Source organism: Chelonus insularis, unplaced genomic scaffold (genome assembly GCF_013357705.1).
Source record: "Chelonus insularis isolate UGA/USDA-ARS -01 unplaced genomic scaffold, ASM1335770v1 contig_88_pilon, whole genome shotgun sequence".
Classification (NCBI taxonomy): Eukaryota; Metazoa; Arthropoda; class Insecta; order Hymenoptera; family Braconidae; genus Chelonus; species Chelonus insularis.
The window spans coordinates 3,276,686-3,293,135 of record NW_023276776.1 but is presented as its reverse complement, the minus strand read 5'-3'; the positions used below and the strand labels follow the sequence as shown (position 1 = coordinate 3,293,135).

The window sequence follows — 16,450 nt, the reverse complement described above, 5'->3', positions numbered from 1 at the left end:
CAGTTTGACACAAGTGATATGATTGTTTAAAAATTTCAAAAAGTGAAATGAATAAAAAATTCCTAGCAAACCTCAATTAATTTAATATTCATTCTTTTAGTCAGTAAACTATTGAAGTATTCAATTCAAAAATTAATTCTTCTAGTGGAATCTCTTTCAGGAGTTAGCATGATTTGTATCTATTATGTGCGTCGCATAAATTTTAACCTTGTACTTCATGCATGTTTTACGATCTCAAGAAAGAAGATCTCTGCATATAAGGTTGAAAGGATAACCAAGTAAATATGGGAATGTCAGAACTTGAGATAAATAATATTCTAAGATTTTAAATCCTTAGATTTTTTATCAGTAAGAAAAGAAAAAATTACCCAATTTTTATCCTTCATTATTTTTTCCTGCAAGAAATCCTGACATTATACTAATGTTTAGATGTTTCCGGGATTTACATTCTTACTGTAAAACAAAAAAGAAAATCACGACGAAAAAAAAATGAAAAATAAAACGTTAAAAGCAGTTTAATCATTAAAATAAACTAAAATTTTTATTCTTTTCACTGTCAAGTTTTTTTTACTGTTCTATCATCCAATTTATGTTGGAGATCTTTTAAAGGGATATTTTTACGATAGTAAGAAAAAAAAAAATAATGTTGAAATTAAAAGTCATTTGAAGTTATGAACTTGATCAAAAATCAAATTATCTATAAATTTTTTTCTTCATATCCCTTATCTAAAGATCTCCTGACAGTTAACTGACAGTCCGAGATCACTGCGATTGACAGGTTTATCAAAGAAAAACACGAAAAAATAGATAACAAACTAAAAAAATTCATAAAAAATTGAAAGGCCGGAAAAATCGAATGAAAAACTATGATCTATCTTTATAAAATGTTTTTTTTATTTTTATGGAAGGGTAGATCCAACGAAGTAGATAAATCCGAGCTAGATGTTGAGACTAGAAACTACAGGAACAGTTGGAATCCGAATCAGTGTCTAGAATTCGACATCTAACCGCACGGAAGCGCCGTAAGAGACGCCTGCGCGTCGACAATTTCACCCCCTTGGAGCGCGATGGCAAACCATTGCCTTGTTTCACTCGCTTTATCCCCCTTTTGCCTCACTCGTGGCCACCTCGTCCCCCCTACCCCCATTTACTAGAACATTTTCTCTCCTTCTATATCCACCTTCTGTGGCGCCACTTTCAGTTGGGGTCAGTTCAGTCTGCGCTCGACCGGAGTAACATCACGTTCGAGTGCTGTGTGACATTGTTGAAACGCCCTTAAACGTGATTTTGGCCGAATATTATCGGCATTTTGTGACCGATTATGAATTCATCACTGCCTAAATTGTTGCAGTGTTGAATTGTGTCGAAATAAGTTGGTAAAGTGATTTAGTTATTCGATCATTTCGGATCTTAGATACTTGGATATTTTTATCTTGATGCTATCCCTTGGATTTCAGTGATTGTTGTGAATGAATTAATAAGAGATTTATATATTGAGCCTCGGTGTGCCTGATTCAGGCACGAGGATTCTAAATAAACTTCTGAAATGTCTTGGAGGATCACCGAGACATGAAAGAAATTTTTAGGGTGGGTTTTATGATATTTTATTTCTACTTGTGCAACTTTTACTGTCATTACTTACTGCCATCACCTATTTTTTTTTATTGATGTTAGTTTTTGTTGTTGATTATTTTATTCTCCTCTATATAGGGATTTAAAAATAAAATTATACGAGAAATAAACAATTTGTTGTTGTTAATTATTATTAGAATCAATTCATTCTCTTTGATTTCATGGATATGTATAAAAATGTCTGATTGCTCGATTGATTGATTTTCACATTATTTTCTCAGTGACTCCATCACTTCTTTGTTTTGTTCATTTCCCTCTAAATTTATCCGCAAGTTTATTACCCTTATTTCCTGATTGTATACTCCAAATTCTCATCATTTTCATCATGATATCTGGTGTTCAATTTATTTTCCATTTATAAATACTGACTTGAAATTTATTTTCATTCTTTTTTTCTTCTTTCATTCTTTGATAAACCAATTATTTTGAGTTCTCTATTTCTTTATTTTTCTTCATTTTTATACTAGTTGTGGTAATCATTCCTTTTACTCCAGTTAATTTTCATCAATTTACATGAAAAGCTGTCCTTTCATTTGATTTATTCTTTTTAAAAATTTCTTTCATCATTCATTACTCTTATTTTCTTTGCCATTTACCACACATATAGATATATACTTTAGTGACCTCGTACAATTTTATTTTCCATCCAATTTCATTGTAATTACACCAAAAATCTAATAAAACTTATCAATCATTCTCGTCAAATAAATATTTTATAATATACTGCTTTTTTATTCTTTCTTACCCCTTTATTTCTTCAATTCGTTTACGACCTTAAATTTATATCGTGAACATGATTTTATTTTAAACAACTTTTTTTAACACAGTATTGATTAGAATTTTATTTTCCAGCCACATGCAATTTTATAAACATTTTTTTCTTTCGTTTTTCCTTTTCTTTCCTTCGTTATATATTGCTTATACTTTCTTATTTCCCTTATGCTCACACCTCACATGGTTCACCAATTCATCTTGCGTGATCTCTCGATCTTATTTTATATTCGATTCCTTCTTGTTTTCATGTAATAAATTCTATTCGATTTCTTTGTCTTCATATGGGCGAAACGACGCCGCGCCGTCTCAACTATTTCGTGTCATCGATTTCAAATTTTCTCTCTCTCTTTTCTTTCGACATTTCCCAGCATCTGCAGTCTCTAGAGTTTTCAAAATTTATTAAATTATAAATATTCATGCTAGAGAAGACTTTCAATCATTTTTTCCTATAATAATTAATAAGAAGAAAAATTACAATTTTTTTTTCCATGTCATTTTTTGAACATTAAATTTCTAATTATTTATTTATTTTTTTTTGTTACTGTTGTTTTTTCATTGTACTTTTTTAATTTTCTTAAGGCAGTTTTATCGTTTCAGTTGATTCGCGTGCGTGCACGCAGACTATCGATTCTCGCGAGACTGCCCGACTCTGCATAACTTCTTCGTGTACTTTTAACCATCAGCTCTCATTTCACTCCTCTGTATATTTCATTCGCCTTACTCCAACACTCGGTTCTATTATTCTCTTCTATACCTTTCTATAATCATAATAATAAATTTATTGTTATTATTATTATTATTACGGTAATAATAATATTAATAATAATAATAATAATTATTATTATTACTCATTACTGAATACTCACCTAGCGTGTATGACGTCATATCACCAAGTAAAACCTATTTCGATCGACATAGATGGCATACACGAAACCACTTACGTGTCTTTCATTAGTTATTTTCTTCGCCCCCCTATATATATATCCTTATCTTTATTTTCCTTTTTTTTTCCTCAGATGAAAAACTTTTATTGAATGTTAAAAAACATTCACACCTATATGTCTTTACACTATATATATATATAAAAAAAATAAACTTAAAAAACATGAATAAATAAAATAGGGCACAAGAATAAAGTATAAAAAAATCTTCAACATCTAACGCTAACTTCGTTCGAGATGAATGCAGTTTATATCCTGACACTTTTACGCTCGAGGGTAGTATAACTTACTCTTTTATTCAGTAAAAGTAGAAGCGAAAAAAAAAAAAAAAAATTAATGTATTGATTTGGTAATGTTAAAAAAAGAATTATTTTACACTTACTATCAAACTTTTTTCATTTTTTTTTTTTTCTCGTATATGTTTCGCATATTAACAGAAATATCACTATTTACTTTTGGAGCTAGAATACTCATAGAATGAGTTGATAACGTTTTCAAATAAAAGCTTGTAAGCTTATTTTTAAAATTGCAAATCAAAGTAATAGGATTACTTACATTCAGAAACGTATACACATGATGATAAAATACACACTAAATGACATGAATATTTATATGTCAAAGATAAATCATTAGAATCAACCCTTTTCTTTTGATATTTTTCAAACGATAAATTTAGCTTTTGATTAATTCTTTTTTATATTTATTTCTCTATTGCATGAAAATTTATTCTATTTTAGCCTACAGCTAAAATGGAATAATTAATCCTTTTAGGTGGAATGTGATCAGGAATTAGCAAATTCAAAAGCTTTAAAACATTTAACTTAACAAATAGCCGAATAATTTTATTTTTCAATTTAGTTTACTTTTATTATTAAATTGATTTTATTCTTCCCAAAATAATTATTCCAATGAATTCACTAGTGATTCAATAACAAGAACAGTTATTTACTTAATTTTCCATTGTTATTGTTATTTTTTCATTACAAAAATTTTTATTTCTCTTGCTGTCGTTTGAATTCATTTTATGTTCTACTCTCTTTTGTAAGAAAAATTTTTCATTTGGCTCAAGCAAAAGAGTAATTTAAGAGATGTGATGTCACATGAAAGAAAGAGAAGGGAGGAGACAACAAAGGAGGTTAAAGAAAAAAGGGGTGGGATAGACAGTAGTGGTATACGAGGATGATGTCGAGTCGATTGCTCGCAAAACCGAGGACACTAGTGTCTTGAGGATATATAAAATTAAAGAAATATGTTTTTATTCTACTAACTCATCAAATTATATCAAAACAGTCGCCTCTTTCATTTAACATTTAAGATTTATTCGAGGACTCGTTTCTAATATGATATAAAAATATTTCATCTTTCATGAAAACAATGTATAGTGAAGCTAAATGGAAAAACTTTTAGATATACTGCACACACTACTTTACAATTATGTAGCCATTATTAGTGTAATCATACATCATTATTTCATTGGAAAAAGTTTATTCATTTATAAATAAGGATGTTAAATTAACTTATTCGTCTATTAATTGAATAAGTTTTGTTAGTGTTTCCAAAATGTCAAGAACTTGAGTAGCCATCAAATATGGCCACTGATAGACTTGATCATGTTTTCCTACAGTACATCGTATTGTTGCTACAATGAAAAAATTTGTAGATGTAGGAACAATACTGTACTTCGTAGATCAACAATATATAACCTTTAACATCCATGGTATTGCTACTATAGCAATACTCCACTTGCTCATATGGTAGAGATAGTTCTAGCAGCTGTTTAGATAGTTATGATAGCTATCCAAGTAATCACAGTAGGCATAAGAATTGTTGTCACAGCAATCTACTTCAACTATTTATTGGATTGCTTCTACAACAGTGTTTTTTTGTTCATCATACCTTATTACTACTTCTTGACTATCCCCCAGGTACCTTTAGAAGTGTTGTATCAAGTGAGATATCTCAAATATCAAGTGGTCCATGTTCTAGGACTCTAGAATCAAACCAGATTTGAATTGGTACCTAGGAATTTTTTGAATATTTTTAATATGATGATTAATTTTATTTTAATATCATATAAAGTGAAGGGTTGTCCTGTTAGAGAAAATAGGCAAAGCCTGGAAGTAAAATTAGTGTAGAAATAATCAATGAAATCAATTGATTCATAATTTATAGAATTGAGACTTTGTTCAAAGAGAAAAACAGGAAAGCAAATAGTAAAAGCGAGGACAGGAGGGAGCATAAAGTCAACCGTAAAATACGTATAGCACAAGTTCACTCTAGCTTTCCTAATCCTGTTAAAAGGACGTCGATAAAAGCAAATGGAAAAGTAGTTTTTCTTTAAAAATGAAATTAATGATCTTAACAGCTGAATGAATGATGGAGTAAAAAAAAAGGAGAGTCACATTTTTTTGATAAGTCATCTTTGTTTCATACCCTTTTGTATATAATATCATTTTTTAAATCGTTATTATTTCTAATATTTCATCAAGAAATTTAATTTAGTTGATATTGTAGAAAATTATGAAAAACTGCTTTCATCTTAAGAATAAATAATTTTCTCTATTATTCAAATCTCTTCGCAATTCACCCTCTTTATTCCTTAATTCTCATGAATGATTGATACATTCATTTACATCTCACCTATACTCTGATTAAAAGCAATTTTTCAAGTGTTGATGAAGAAAAAAAATGCTAATTCATCACTAAAATAAATCAGCTAAGTCCATCTTTCGTCTTATTCATCCTCACTCACTCTTATATTCTGCTAGCTCTTATAAAATGAGAAAAAATAATCCCACTGGATATATCTTCAAGAGTCTTCTATACAGAAATGCACCAAGTATTATCTTTTAAAGCATTTATAGTTTTTTTAATTTTCTTGCGTTATAAAATGTCAATAAAAAATTACAAGAGAACACATTTATTCATTAGAAAGAAATATTATTATCAAATGAGCAATTTAATCTACTAGAGTTACTTGATAAAAATAAAACAATTACTTTAATTGATCATTTAAGTACATTAAATAGATACAACCTGATAATATTTTCTGTTCAAAACTACTGTAATCGTAAATATTCATTTAATGCAGAGTCAATAATAATAATTCTAATTACACATGTACTTGACTTTACACATCCTTTTTATTTTGATAAAAAGAAAGTAATTATAATGCAAGAAGAATATACTAAAAAAAAATAAACAATTATTTTAAAAATTTTCAATATTTATTGAATTATAAAATAAAATAAGTTGACTGTAAAAAAGTGTATCAGAGACAAAGATGAGATTAAAATTGATGTTTTAATATAAAGCATGATCATTAAAGTTATGTAACACATTTTTTTGTAAATAAAAGAACAGGAGAAAAAGTTTTTTATTAAAGTTTGTAAGAATATTACTTGAAGATGAAATTCAATAATCATAAAAATAATGATTTTCATAGTAGTCATTATTTGTATTATTAGTTAATATCCCTAGAAAACGCAATATTGCCCTACCTGAAAGTAACAAAGTCCAATTGGAATAAGTTTTTTCATTTATATCCAACTCACAAAACAGACTTGAACCGCTGTATACTATTCAACAGATGATGTTCTCTTCTAGTTGAGTTGGATTGCGATCTCGACTTATCTTACTCCTTTACTCTAGCACTATATTCTTTGACGCTAAGAGAAGAGAACTGCAGGGGATGTCTTCATCGTCTTTCACCTCTTGTCTCTTCCGCCCTTGCATTTACTCCTGCTGCTGATCCTTCTATATAATATTTATTCCCAAGTCGTGACCTTAATCTCAAGAAATTGCGTTAATAAAAAAAAATTACGGCTATTTGTGTGTTCCTGTTCCTACTACTACTTTCGATTCTTTCATCATCTTTTTTCATATTGGGGTACAAGAAGTACAATATTAAATGAAACTTGTAATAAAATATCCTCGTTGGGTGTTAGTCATGTCGTAAAACATAATCCTCAGCCTTGAAACTACCATTTACAATTTTTTATTGAACTAAAACAAAAAAAAAATTGTTTTACTGTACAACATTTTTACTTTCATCTTTTCTTCCTTTTTTACCTCCTCTTTACTTTTGTTTTATTATTTCATCCCTGCCATTATGTGCATATATTTACACACATTTTTCAGTAGCTTTCATGTCAAAGTAAGAATTTAAAAAATATTTTAAACACCATTTTTTTTGGCTGGGTTAAATATTAATATAAATATTTTCAATAGTTTATAATAATATTATTAACATTGTTCATCTTCATAGATTCTCAAAAAAAAAATAATAAAAATTAAATAAATAAAATGCAATATTAATCTAAGCTTTTATCGCAGAAAAATCTCTTTCCAATATTTTTTATTAGTTGATTATGACCGAGCATATTTTCACCAATAAAAATATCTTCATTTTTCTTTATTCATTTTATTTATAATACAAAAATACTAAAGGAAATACGAAAGCTCTTTCTAGTTGATTTACTCCCTTTATCTTAAAAATCAATTAAAATTTTTTTTAAATTTTATTCGATGCATGTTATTAAAATGGAAATATTATTCTAAATGTAGATATTATACCTATTTTTTTGTTTTCTTTTTGAACGATCATGTTTTTTAATCAATTAACAAAATACATAAATTATTGCTAATAAAGTTCAAACACGTGTAAAACAATTTTAACATAAAAAGGGTAAATTAAATAGATGAGTAGAGGAACAAAGCTCATAGCATAAACATAGATTAATCAATAATAATAGCATATCAATCACGCATCATAATTCCTGTTTATCACAGGTGACGCCGTGTGGAACAGCAGCAGCGAGTGTTTGTCAGCGGTAGCAGTGAGCCGATTAACCAGAAGGGTTACCGAAGACGGAAACAACATTGGAAAATAACGACAGTTGTAAAAAAAAGAGTTGAAAAACGAAGAAAAGAAATTTAAAAATTGTAAATTAAATAATTTAAAAAAAGATAAAAATGAGTCTAATAAATTCAGATACAGAAAACCGAGTGATTTTAAATGTCGGTGGAATAAGACATGAGACTTATAAAGCAACGTTAAGAAAAATACCAGCAACACGACTGTCAAGGCTGACTGAAGCACTAGGCAATTATGATCCGATTCTCAACGAATACTTTTTCGACCGACATCCAGGAGTATTTGCCCAAGTGTTAAATTATTATCGTACAGGCAAGTTACATTACCCAACGGACGTGTGTGGACCACTTTTTGAACAAGAACTGGACTTTTGGGGTCTTGACTCTAACCAGGTCGAACCATGCTGCTGGATGACATATACTCAGGTATAGTATAATTCTCAAGTGTCTCCAACATCCCTCAAACGGCTACGACGACCTTTCCAATCGATTTCTGACTGTTTAGTCATCCATTAGTAACGACATAGCCCCACATCCCAGCCACCGTTTGCTCTCTCACTCTCTATCCTCAACCCTTTCAATCCCACCAGTTAACGCTGCTCCAATTGTCCTGATTGTTCTTGTACTGTCGACTACAACATTTACAGCATCAATCGCTTCGCCGATGAGCCCCACATCGAGACAAGTAGAGTCGTTAGATTCGTTGTGGCTTTAATTGAAGCAGCATGGAGATTTTTCTCGGACGGAATTTTTTAATTACTTGATAGGGAATTGTTTCGTACGGAAAGTTGGTCAAATCATTTAGTCTAGAATCAGTTATTAGACTAATTAACCGCTTAGAGACCATTTTTCATGAAAAATCAATACCTTAAGTCAAGTTTTTCAATACTAATCCCTCACTATTTTTTTTTTATTTTTTAATTTTTTTAAAATCACTAATGATCGAAAGCATATTTATCAGTCTTCTAAATCAGTTCATTATTAATAAATAATATTTCGTCCCCAATTTTAATTAAAATTAATAAACATAATCTTTGACACCCTTTTTACATTAATTAATTTTCAGTTCTTAATATTTAGGTTTTTATTTTATTTAAAATATTTTTAATTTATTAATATTCAATTAACCCTATTTCATATCAATACCACGAGATTATTAATAATGTAGATAACGAGCAACGAGATGTCATTAGAGCAAGGATTGATATTTCATGACTTCACCACAACGTATTACAGTTTTCTCTAGTTTTCATTTTAACTGGCCAATGCACAATGTGGAATATAGATGGATAGTAAAGCTGATGGATTGATAAATGAATGAATTTATTAGATTGGAAATATTTCCTATTACATACCTGAATGTGTTATTTCTTTTATTCTAAATGTTTTGTTATTCAACCCGAGTATGAAATATTCCGACCCATTAACTAACCTTGCTCATTCAAAGCATCACATTCCATATTTAAAGATCTTAAGTTATTCCAACGACTATAGTAGACTATAGACATTATATGAAGCTTTCTATTCGGTTATACTACATTTTATATATAACAATATTCCACTAAACATGTATGTATATACATATACATATATGTGACTTACATACTATTTTATACTTTGCTCATGGCTTCTCTTTAAATATTCCCACGAAATTGCCATCTGTCAAAGTGGGTAGACGTATAAGGCCATAAATAGTGTATTACTATTATGTTTACGCATCTTTAATAAAGAATTACAAACATGAATGAACCCACTACAAATCCAAATTTTTTTAATTAAAACATTTTAATTAATTAAATCCATGTAGTCATTTTTTAAATGTCTAAAAGTGTTTTATGCAAAACACTACTTAAGATAGTTGGCTCACGAAATTTTTTTTTGTGGTTGGTAAATTGAAAAAAATAATCAAAATTTTATGTTCCAACACACGTGGCATATTTGCCTATGGGGAAAACATTTTCATTAATTTTTTTTTTATAAGAAAACAAACCACTCGAAAGATTTCAATCAAACTTTAAAACGTTGTAGAGTCAATATTCAAAAAATGGTCAAAAAAATCCTAATTACTGATCGATTATTTTCGATAATATCAACAATTAAATATTACAATTCTACGCAAACTAACATGTCACTATCGCCATGTTTGTTCGCCGTATGCGCGTGTGTTTATCAGTATAAAAATATCTACACACTGAAAAAAATCATGGTTAATTGAAGTAATATTTATTAATAGTTAATATAGAATTTTAACTATGAACATAACATGTTAACTATAAATAAATTCTTTTTTTAGTGTACAAAAGTATTCATTCAAAATTTCTATTGAAAATGAAATAAACACCGATCGAAATAACAAAAAGTTTTGTAATATATTTTTTTTATTTACTTTATGTAAATATGGACTTCATATAATATTTATTTCGGTCCAAGAACATCATTATTTAATGTTTTTATTATTTTCTACAACATACTTTTTGCCGTTTATATGGCAAGCTAACTTCCCTATAGTGTTTTATATTAAAGCACTTTATTTATTGTTTTTTATTTATTATTTATATACATACTTTCCTAAATGTATCTGTCTTAATATTTCATTTTGAAACGTTTCTTGCAATATTTAAACATAAAAAATGTTTAAATCCATCAAAGCGTTTAAAATGTTTTATAGTTTTTGAGGATAAAACACTTAAACTGAAGATTATTCATTTGAATCGTATTTCAAAACAGGTTTTTACAATTCAAATATTTGAAATGCTTTTACTAAAAACACTTGGATTTGTATCACTCGATTTGTTGGTATTCACAAGTAAAGCAAGTAGTAATATTTATGGTTTCTCTGGCATTGTACTTAATTCAAGAAAAAAACTTCGTTTTTATTTCAATGAGATTTAACATCCTTTACAGAAATTCATTTGAAGTGAACAAAAACGATTAATAACTATTTAATTCTTTTAGAAGTTCATAGAGGAAATAATTTGATTTATTTCCTCTCAGTATTCAGTAGATTGAACCCATTAATAAAAAGTCAATGATTTTTACAACTTAAAATTTAAAATTAACAAATCAATATTGCAAAATTGAAGTGCTTTGTAAAATTTATAATTGAGTTTACATTTTTTTTCTGGCTTTAACAAATGCTTTTGTCGTTTTTACTGCGGATTCTCCGATAACAATGCTCGTTAAATGTTTCACTTATGAATTTTTGATATCTGTTTGTAGTTGAACAAAAAGGAAACGAAATAAATTGAGTTTGTTATTTTTGCAATTCATTTATTATAATTAAACTTGAGATATCATTGTTTTATTATTATTTTTTTTGTTTTATTAAAAAGGAAAGCAACATTTGAATTATTAGTAAGATTTTTACATTAAAAAAAATGGACAGCAAAATATGCTTGTAATCCTATTAATCATTTAAAATAGTCAAAATTAATTCAAAAATCCAGTGATTTTCAGGTCACTGAAATTCAAGTGATTTTATCAATACTGAATGAATTATTAATGAAATTCAATCAGATAAAATTATCTCAAATCTAAAATTAAATATAAAAAATCTATGATATTATAAATAGTAATGATGATAAATACACCAAGACGGTAGAGAATAACTGCTGACGTTTCAAGATAAATATCCCGAGAGTTTGTTATAAATAATAGAGAATCATTGATCGAATTATCGAATGCAGAACCCTTAACGGCAATAGAAACATCTGGAATCGCAAGGGGATAATCCTCTAGAGCTGTTAAGGGGTGAGAAGTGAAAAATTCCAAGACGACTGGAAAGCTTTTGAATGCTCTATATAAGTCTATATAGTCTATCACAAGTCGTTTAACCCTTTCGCCTCGTTTCTCACCCTCGATCGAATTCTTAAAAGGATTTTCACACCCTCTTGCTACGCTGTTACACTTTCCACTCATCCTTGCTCTCAACCTCCCACCTCCTTCCTACCAACTAAAACATTTCTTCCACTTCCTTTTCGATTCTACCTGACTACACTCTAATACTTTGATCACCTTTACCATTTCATTCTCTTTTAACCGCATAAAAAAAATATTCTCGTTAAGAAAATGGCAAAATCAAAATTACTCTGTTAGCTTTCAATGTTAAGTCAACCATTAATCGAAGAATCACCGTAGACCAAAAAGATGACCTTTAAGATAATACAATCAATTCTTCCATTTCATGCTATTTTAGGAAGATTCTTTTACTGCATTATTATCAAATCGTAACTAAAAAAAAAAGAATCCCAATCATTTTTTAACACAATTATGGTGATAAAATTCTTCAATAAGAATGAAATATAAAATTCAATTCTTGGATCTGTGATATCACTGAAAATTCAAGTGTTTAGAAACTAAACACTTGAGGAGATTGAGTTACTACAGCATGGTAATTGAGATGCTGCTAAAAATTTTTAAAGGATCTTTAATCTATAATTTAATTTCTCTGATTCCTTTGAAATTATTTAGGAAGCTATTTTACGAGATATTGGCAATTAAAGTTGATCCTTATACATGGACTCTAATGGAGATGATGCGGGTTTTATTAAAATTGTGATGCCTACTTATAGATCGTCATGTATAAGGATCAACTTTAATTGCCAATATATCGTAAAATAGCTTCCGAAATAATTTTAGAGGAATCGGAGCAATTGAATAAAATTTAAACATCTTCTTCAAATTTCAGGAGGACCTTATTGACATACTTGAGTGACCTAACCTCCTTAAAGTGTTTAATTATAAAACAGTGCTTAATGTCATCAAACATTTTTAGTGTTAAATGTAGAACTTTAAAGTGTTTAATTACTAAACATATAAATGTTCGTGGATTTACATTAAGATTAATTTACAAATTAACATCTTTAGAATAAAATATTTCAAATTATTCTGATTTTTAACTCCATTCATTTAACGAGGCATTTTAAGAAGACTCTTCTTTCATTTTTGCACTTTTTTGTTTTCAAAATACTCATTTAATTACGCTTATTCCTTTAACTTCTATTTTCTCTAGAGTTCCAACTCACTTTTATTCCTTTTCGATTTTGTCTAGCTAATGCTCATTTTTGCCTTTGTATTTCCTCTGGCTAGTGGCCAGGAACACGATCATCGAAATTACTTTTCAAGCTTTGGAGCTAAAAAAAAGTGAGATAAAGAAAGCAATACACCCGTTGAAGCTCCAATTTCCTACGTTAAAATTTTTTTCTATATCCATTTGCTTTTCTCGCATTTACTCTATCGCCACTTTTTTCTGCCTTTCTCTCGTCTCATCGTCGAGTCCATTCTTACACAGTTACACGAATTTGACCTAAAATTTTTATTCTACATTTGCTTAAAAATAAAAAATTCCTCCAATACTTTAAAATCATAAAAGTTTTTTTTTCTTTATATTCATTCAATTACAAACTCGGTAACCTTAAAAAAAACTATTTGTTCTTTTAAAATCATATTCAACTCGTCTTTATTTATTCTCAAAATATGAAGTAGTAAAATAGTGAATATTCACCAACTTAAGGTTATAAATCTACCACTGTTTTAGCTGAGCCGCTTAATATTGTAAATTAGTGGATATTTAGTGATTTTCACTACTTCATTTTAACTAAGTATGTACATTACTTACTTTATATTCATTACTGTGTCTAAAAATAGCTTGAATAATTTTTAATGTTTTTATAATATTTTTTCTCCCCAACTAAGCCGTACCTTTTTATTTCCTACATGACGGCGTTTATTTTTTTATGAAAAGTGAGACAAAAATAATAAAAAAAAAAAAAGCTCCATCTACATGTGCACAAAAGCTAGCATCATGTGTATATCCTCTAATGTGCTCAGTCTGACGCCTAACGCCGCTTGTAACTATCGATTGGATACTCTGAAAAGAAAATAGATCGAGCTTCACGTTAGATTCCTTCATGTACGAGTATATCAGTAAGTGAGCAAACGCTACACGAATAGAATATCAATGATATCCCAACATTTTACCCTTTAACAAACAACCTGATATACGACAATTGAATTATTACGATTCTTTTTTTACATTTGCCAAATACACGACCCAGATTTTTCCTTTATTATTCCGCCGTTTCAACACTTTACTTCGTAAATTAAATTTATGTCTGACAAATAAAGACTTCTTTCACTAGCTATACGCTTCCATTACTTCAATTATTACCTGAATGTAAACAAGTCTGTTTATCAATTAGACAAAGACATCACAAGATCGAAGAAACCTGCCAATAAATTATCATCTCTGTTATTCGACATATTACGTTCTCAACTCTAAAATAACATTGTAATAAATTCATAACTTTTAAAGTTGATATTTATTAACTTTAGTCAGCAAACTGATGGTACTTTGTTATTAATATTTTGTGAAATGTTCTTTTTCAAGTAAACAAATATTTTATTTAAATAAATATGTAATATTTTGTATAAATAACTTGCGAAGCTTACTAAAATGAAGTCATTCATTTAACAGATAGTGATAAAGTTTCCTTCTTAACTATTTTGTGTTGATATTCAAATAAATTACTAAGTTTCTATTGAAATAATGAAAAAAAAAAATAAAACTTTGAATAATTAATTTAACAGCATACAAAGCAAGTTAATTACTTAATATTTTCAACAACAATATCACATAATTTCTATTCCCCAAGGTTTCTTCTAAATTAATTAAAAGGACATTAAAAAGAAAAAAAACATTCAAAGTCATGCGATATATAGACAACCTTCTCACATCGATTTTTCTCCTTCCATTTCTCCAGGGTCTTTCTTTACCCAAGAATGGAGAATATCATTTGTAAACATGTCACTGCATTTGCACCAGTTGAATTGATATTCGAACTGGTTATGCAAATGTTAGACTTGTATTTACTCGGTACTTTTCGTCCATGCAAATGTGTTGTTCATGAATGCACGTTGTCAATGCTGAGTCTCATGACCTTTTCAACTATATAAACGAGCTAATCTACTCAGGTCGTTTCCATGATGTAGTATGCTAGACAAACCAATTCGTGTTGGTCCTGGATCTCATGACATCTCTTCAGATAATACGATTAAACTTAACTTAGCCCAAAGCTTCACAAATAACTATTATTTTTTTTTTTTATTTATTTCCCGTTATTCTCTAGTTGATGTTTTCTTTCTTTTTTTTTTTTATAAAGTTTATCGAAGAAGTTAATAAAGTAATCTTTTGTTTTCGCAATATGTTCAAACGCCAATTGGATTTTCTCATTAAAAGTCAGCCATTCTAGCAGACAATGAACTTAAATCTATCCAGATGTGTTTTCGAAACTTTTCTCACTATTATTCTAGCTAGAAATAAATGGAAAGAAATTTAGTTTACTTTTTAATAAGAATAACTTCAAATTTTTATGGTAAAATAGATGAAGTTCGTTTTGCTGAATGCTTTACAATTATATTAAAAATTAAAATTATTTAAATAAAATTAATGTTTAATTTATGTATTCACTAGAAAGTTTTTTGTTTTAAGTCAAAATCACCCCATTATTTCATTCTCTAAAGCAATTTCGAGTAGAAAGAAAAATTTTTCCAACATCGAGATAGAATTTATTCTGTAGACAATTAAATTTACTGCATTGAAAAATTTTTATAAGAATACTACGGTATATGTTATTTTTCCAATTTATGTACTAAACATATTTTCGTAGAAAAATCAATTATTTTAGTTTGTTGTTTGTGGAAAAATGCACCATTGTTCGTTTGACTTTTCCTCTTTGATTCTCGTATTTAAATTCAAAAGAGAATTTCATTTTTCTACAACCATTAAACGTCATTATCCAAACTATTATAATCATTTTTATGCAGAAAATTCCTTCTGTATACGTAAAAAATTAAATTTACTTTTCAAAGAATGAATTCGACCCCAATGTTGGGATGAATTTCCTATTTATATAGTTCAAAATGTCGTAAACATTTTTAACTATTAAGGTAACTTTAATCAAAAAATAAATTGAAATGAAAACCAAAACATTTTGAAATCACTTGAAATTCTATTTGTTAAAAATTAGTTTTATTGAAAAGGAAACATGATTTAGAGTCCGTAGGTTTAATATAATAAATCCATAGAAAAAAAAAAAGAAAAATAGAAATAGCAAATGAAGTTACAGCAAAAACTCGAAACACTACTCTACTGAATAAACCAATGGAAAAACTTATTTTAGCCAAAGCTAAGTAGATTTAGAAGATCCAATTTAATAAAACAGTAAAAG

At 28.4% G+C, this 16,450-nt stretch overlaps 1 protein-coding gene across 3 annotated transcripts in view; it reads left to right on the top strand.

The window, feature by feature from the left end:
* Positions 1-16,450, top strand: part of Shaw (Shaker cognate w) — a 31,135-nt gene that overhangs the window by 7,538 nt on the left and 7,147 nt on the right. The window contains exons 1-3 of one of the 3 annotated variants that reach the window (XM_035091197.1): positions 1,232-1,376; positions 1,458-1,587; positions 8,139-8,648. In XM_035091197.1, the coding sequence (XP_034947088.1) occupies positions 8,322-8,648 (327 nt within the window). In that variant the 5' untranslated portion in view covers positions 1,232-1,376; positions 1,458-1,587; positions 8,139-8,321. Of the gene's footprint in view, positions 1-1,231; positions 1,588-8,138; positions 8,649-16,450 lie in introns of those variants that run through there. The other 2 variants (XM_035091196.1, XM_035091198.1) reach the window with 2 other exon arrangements.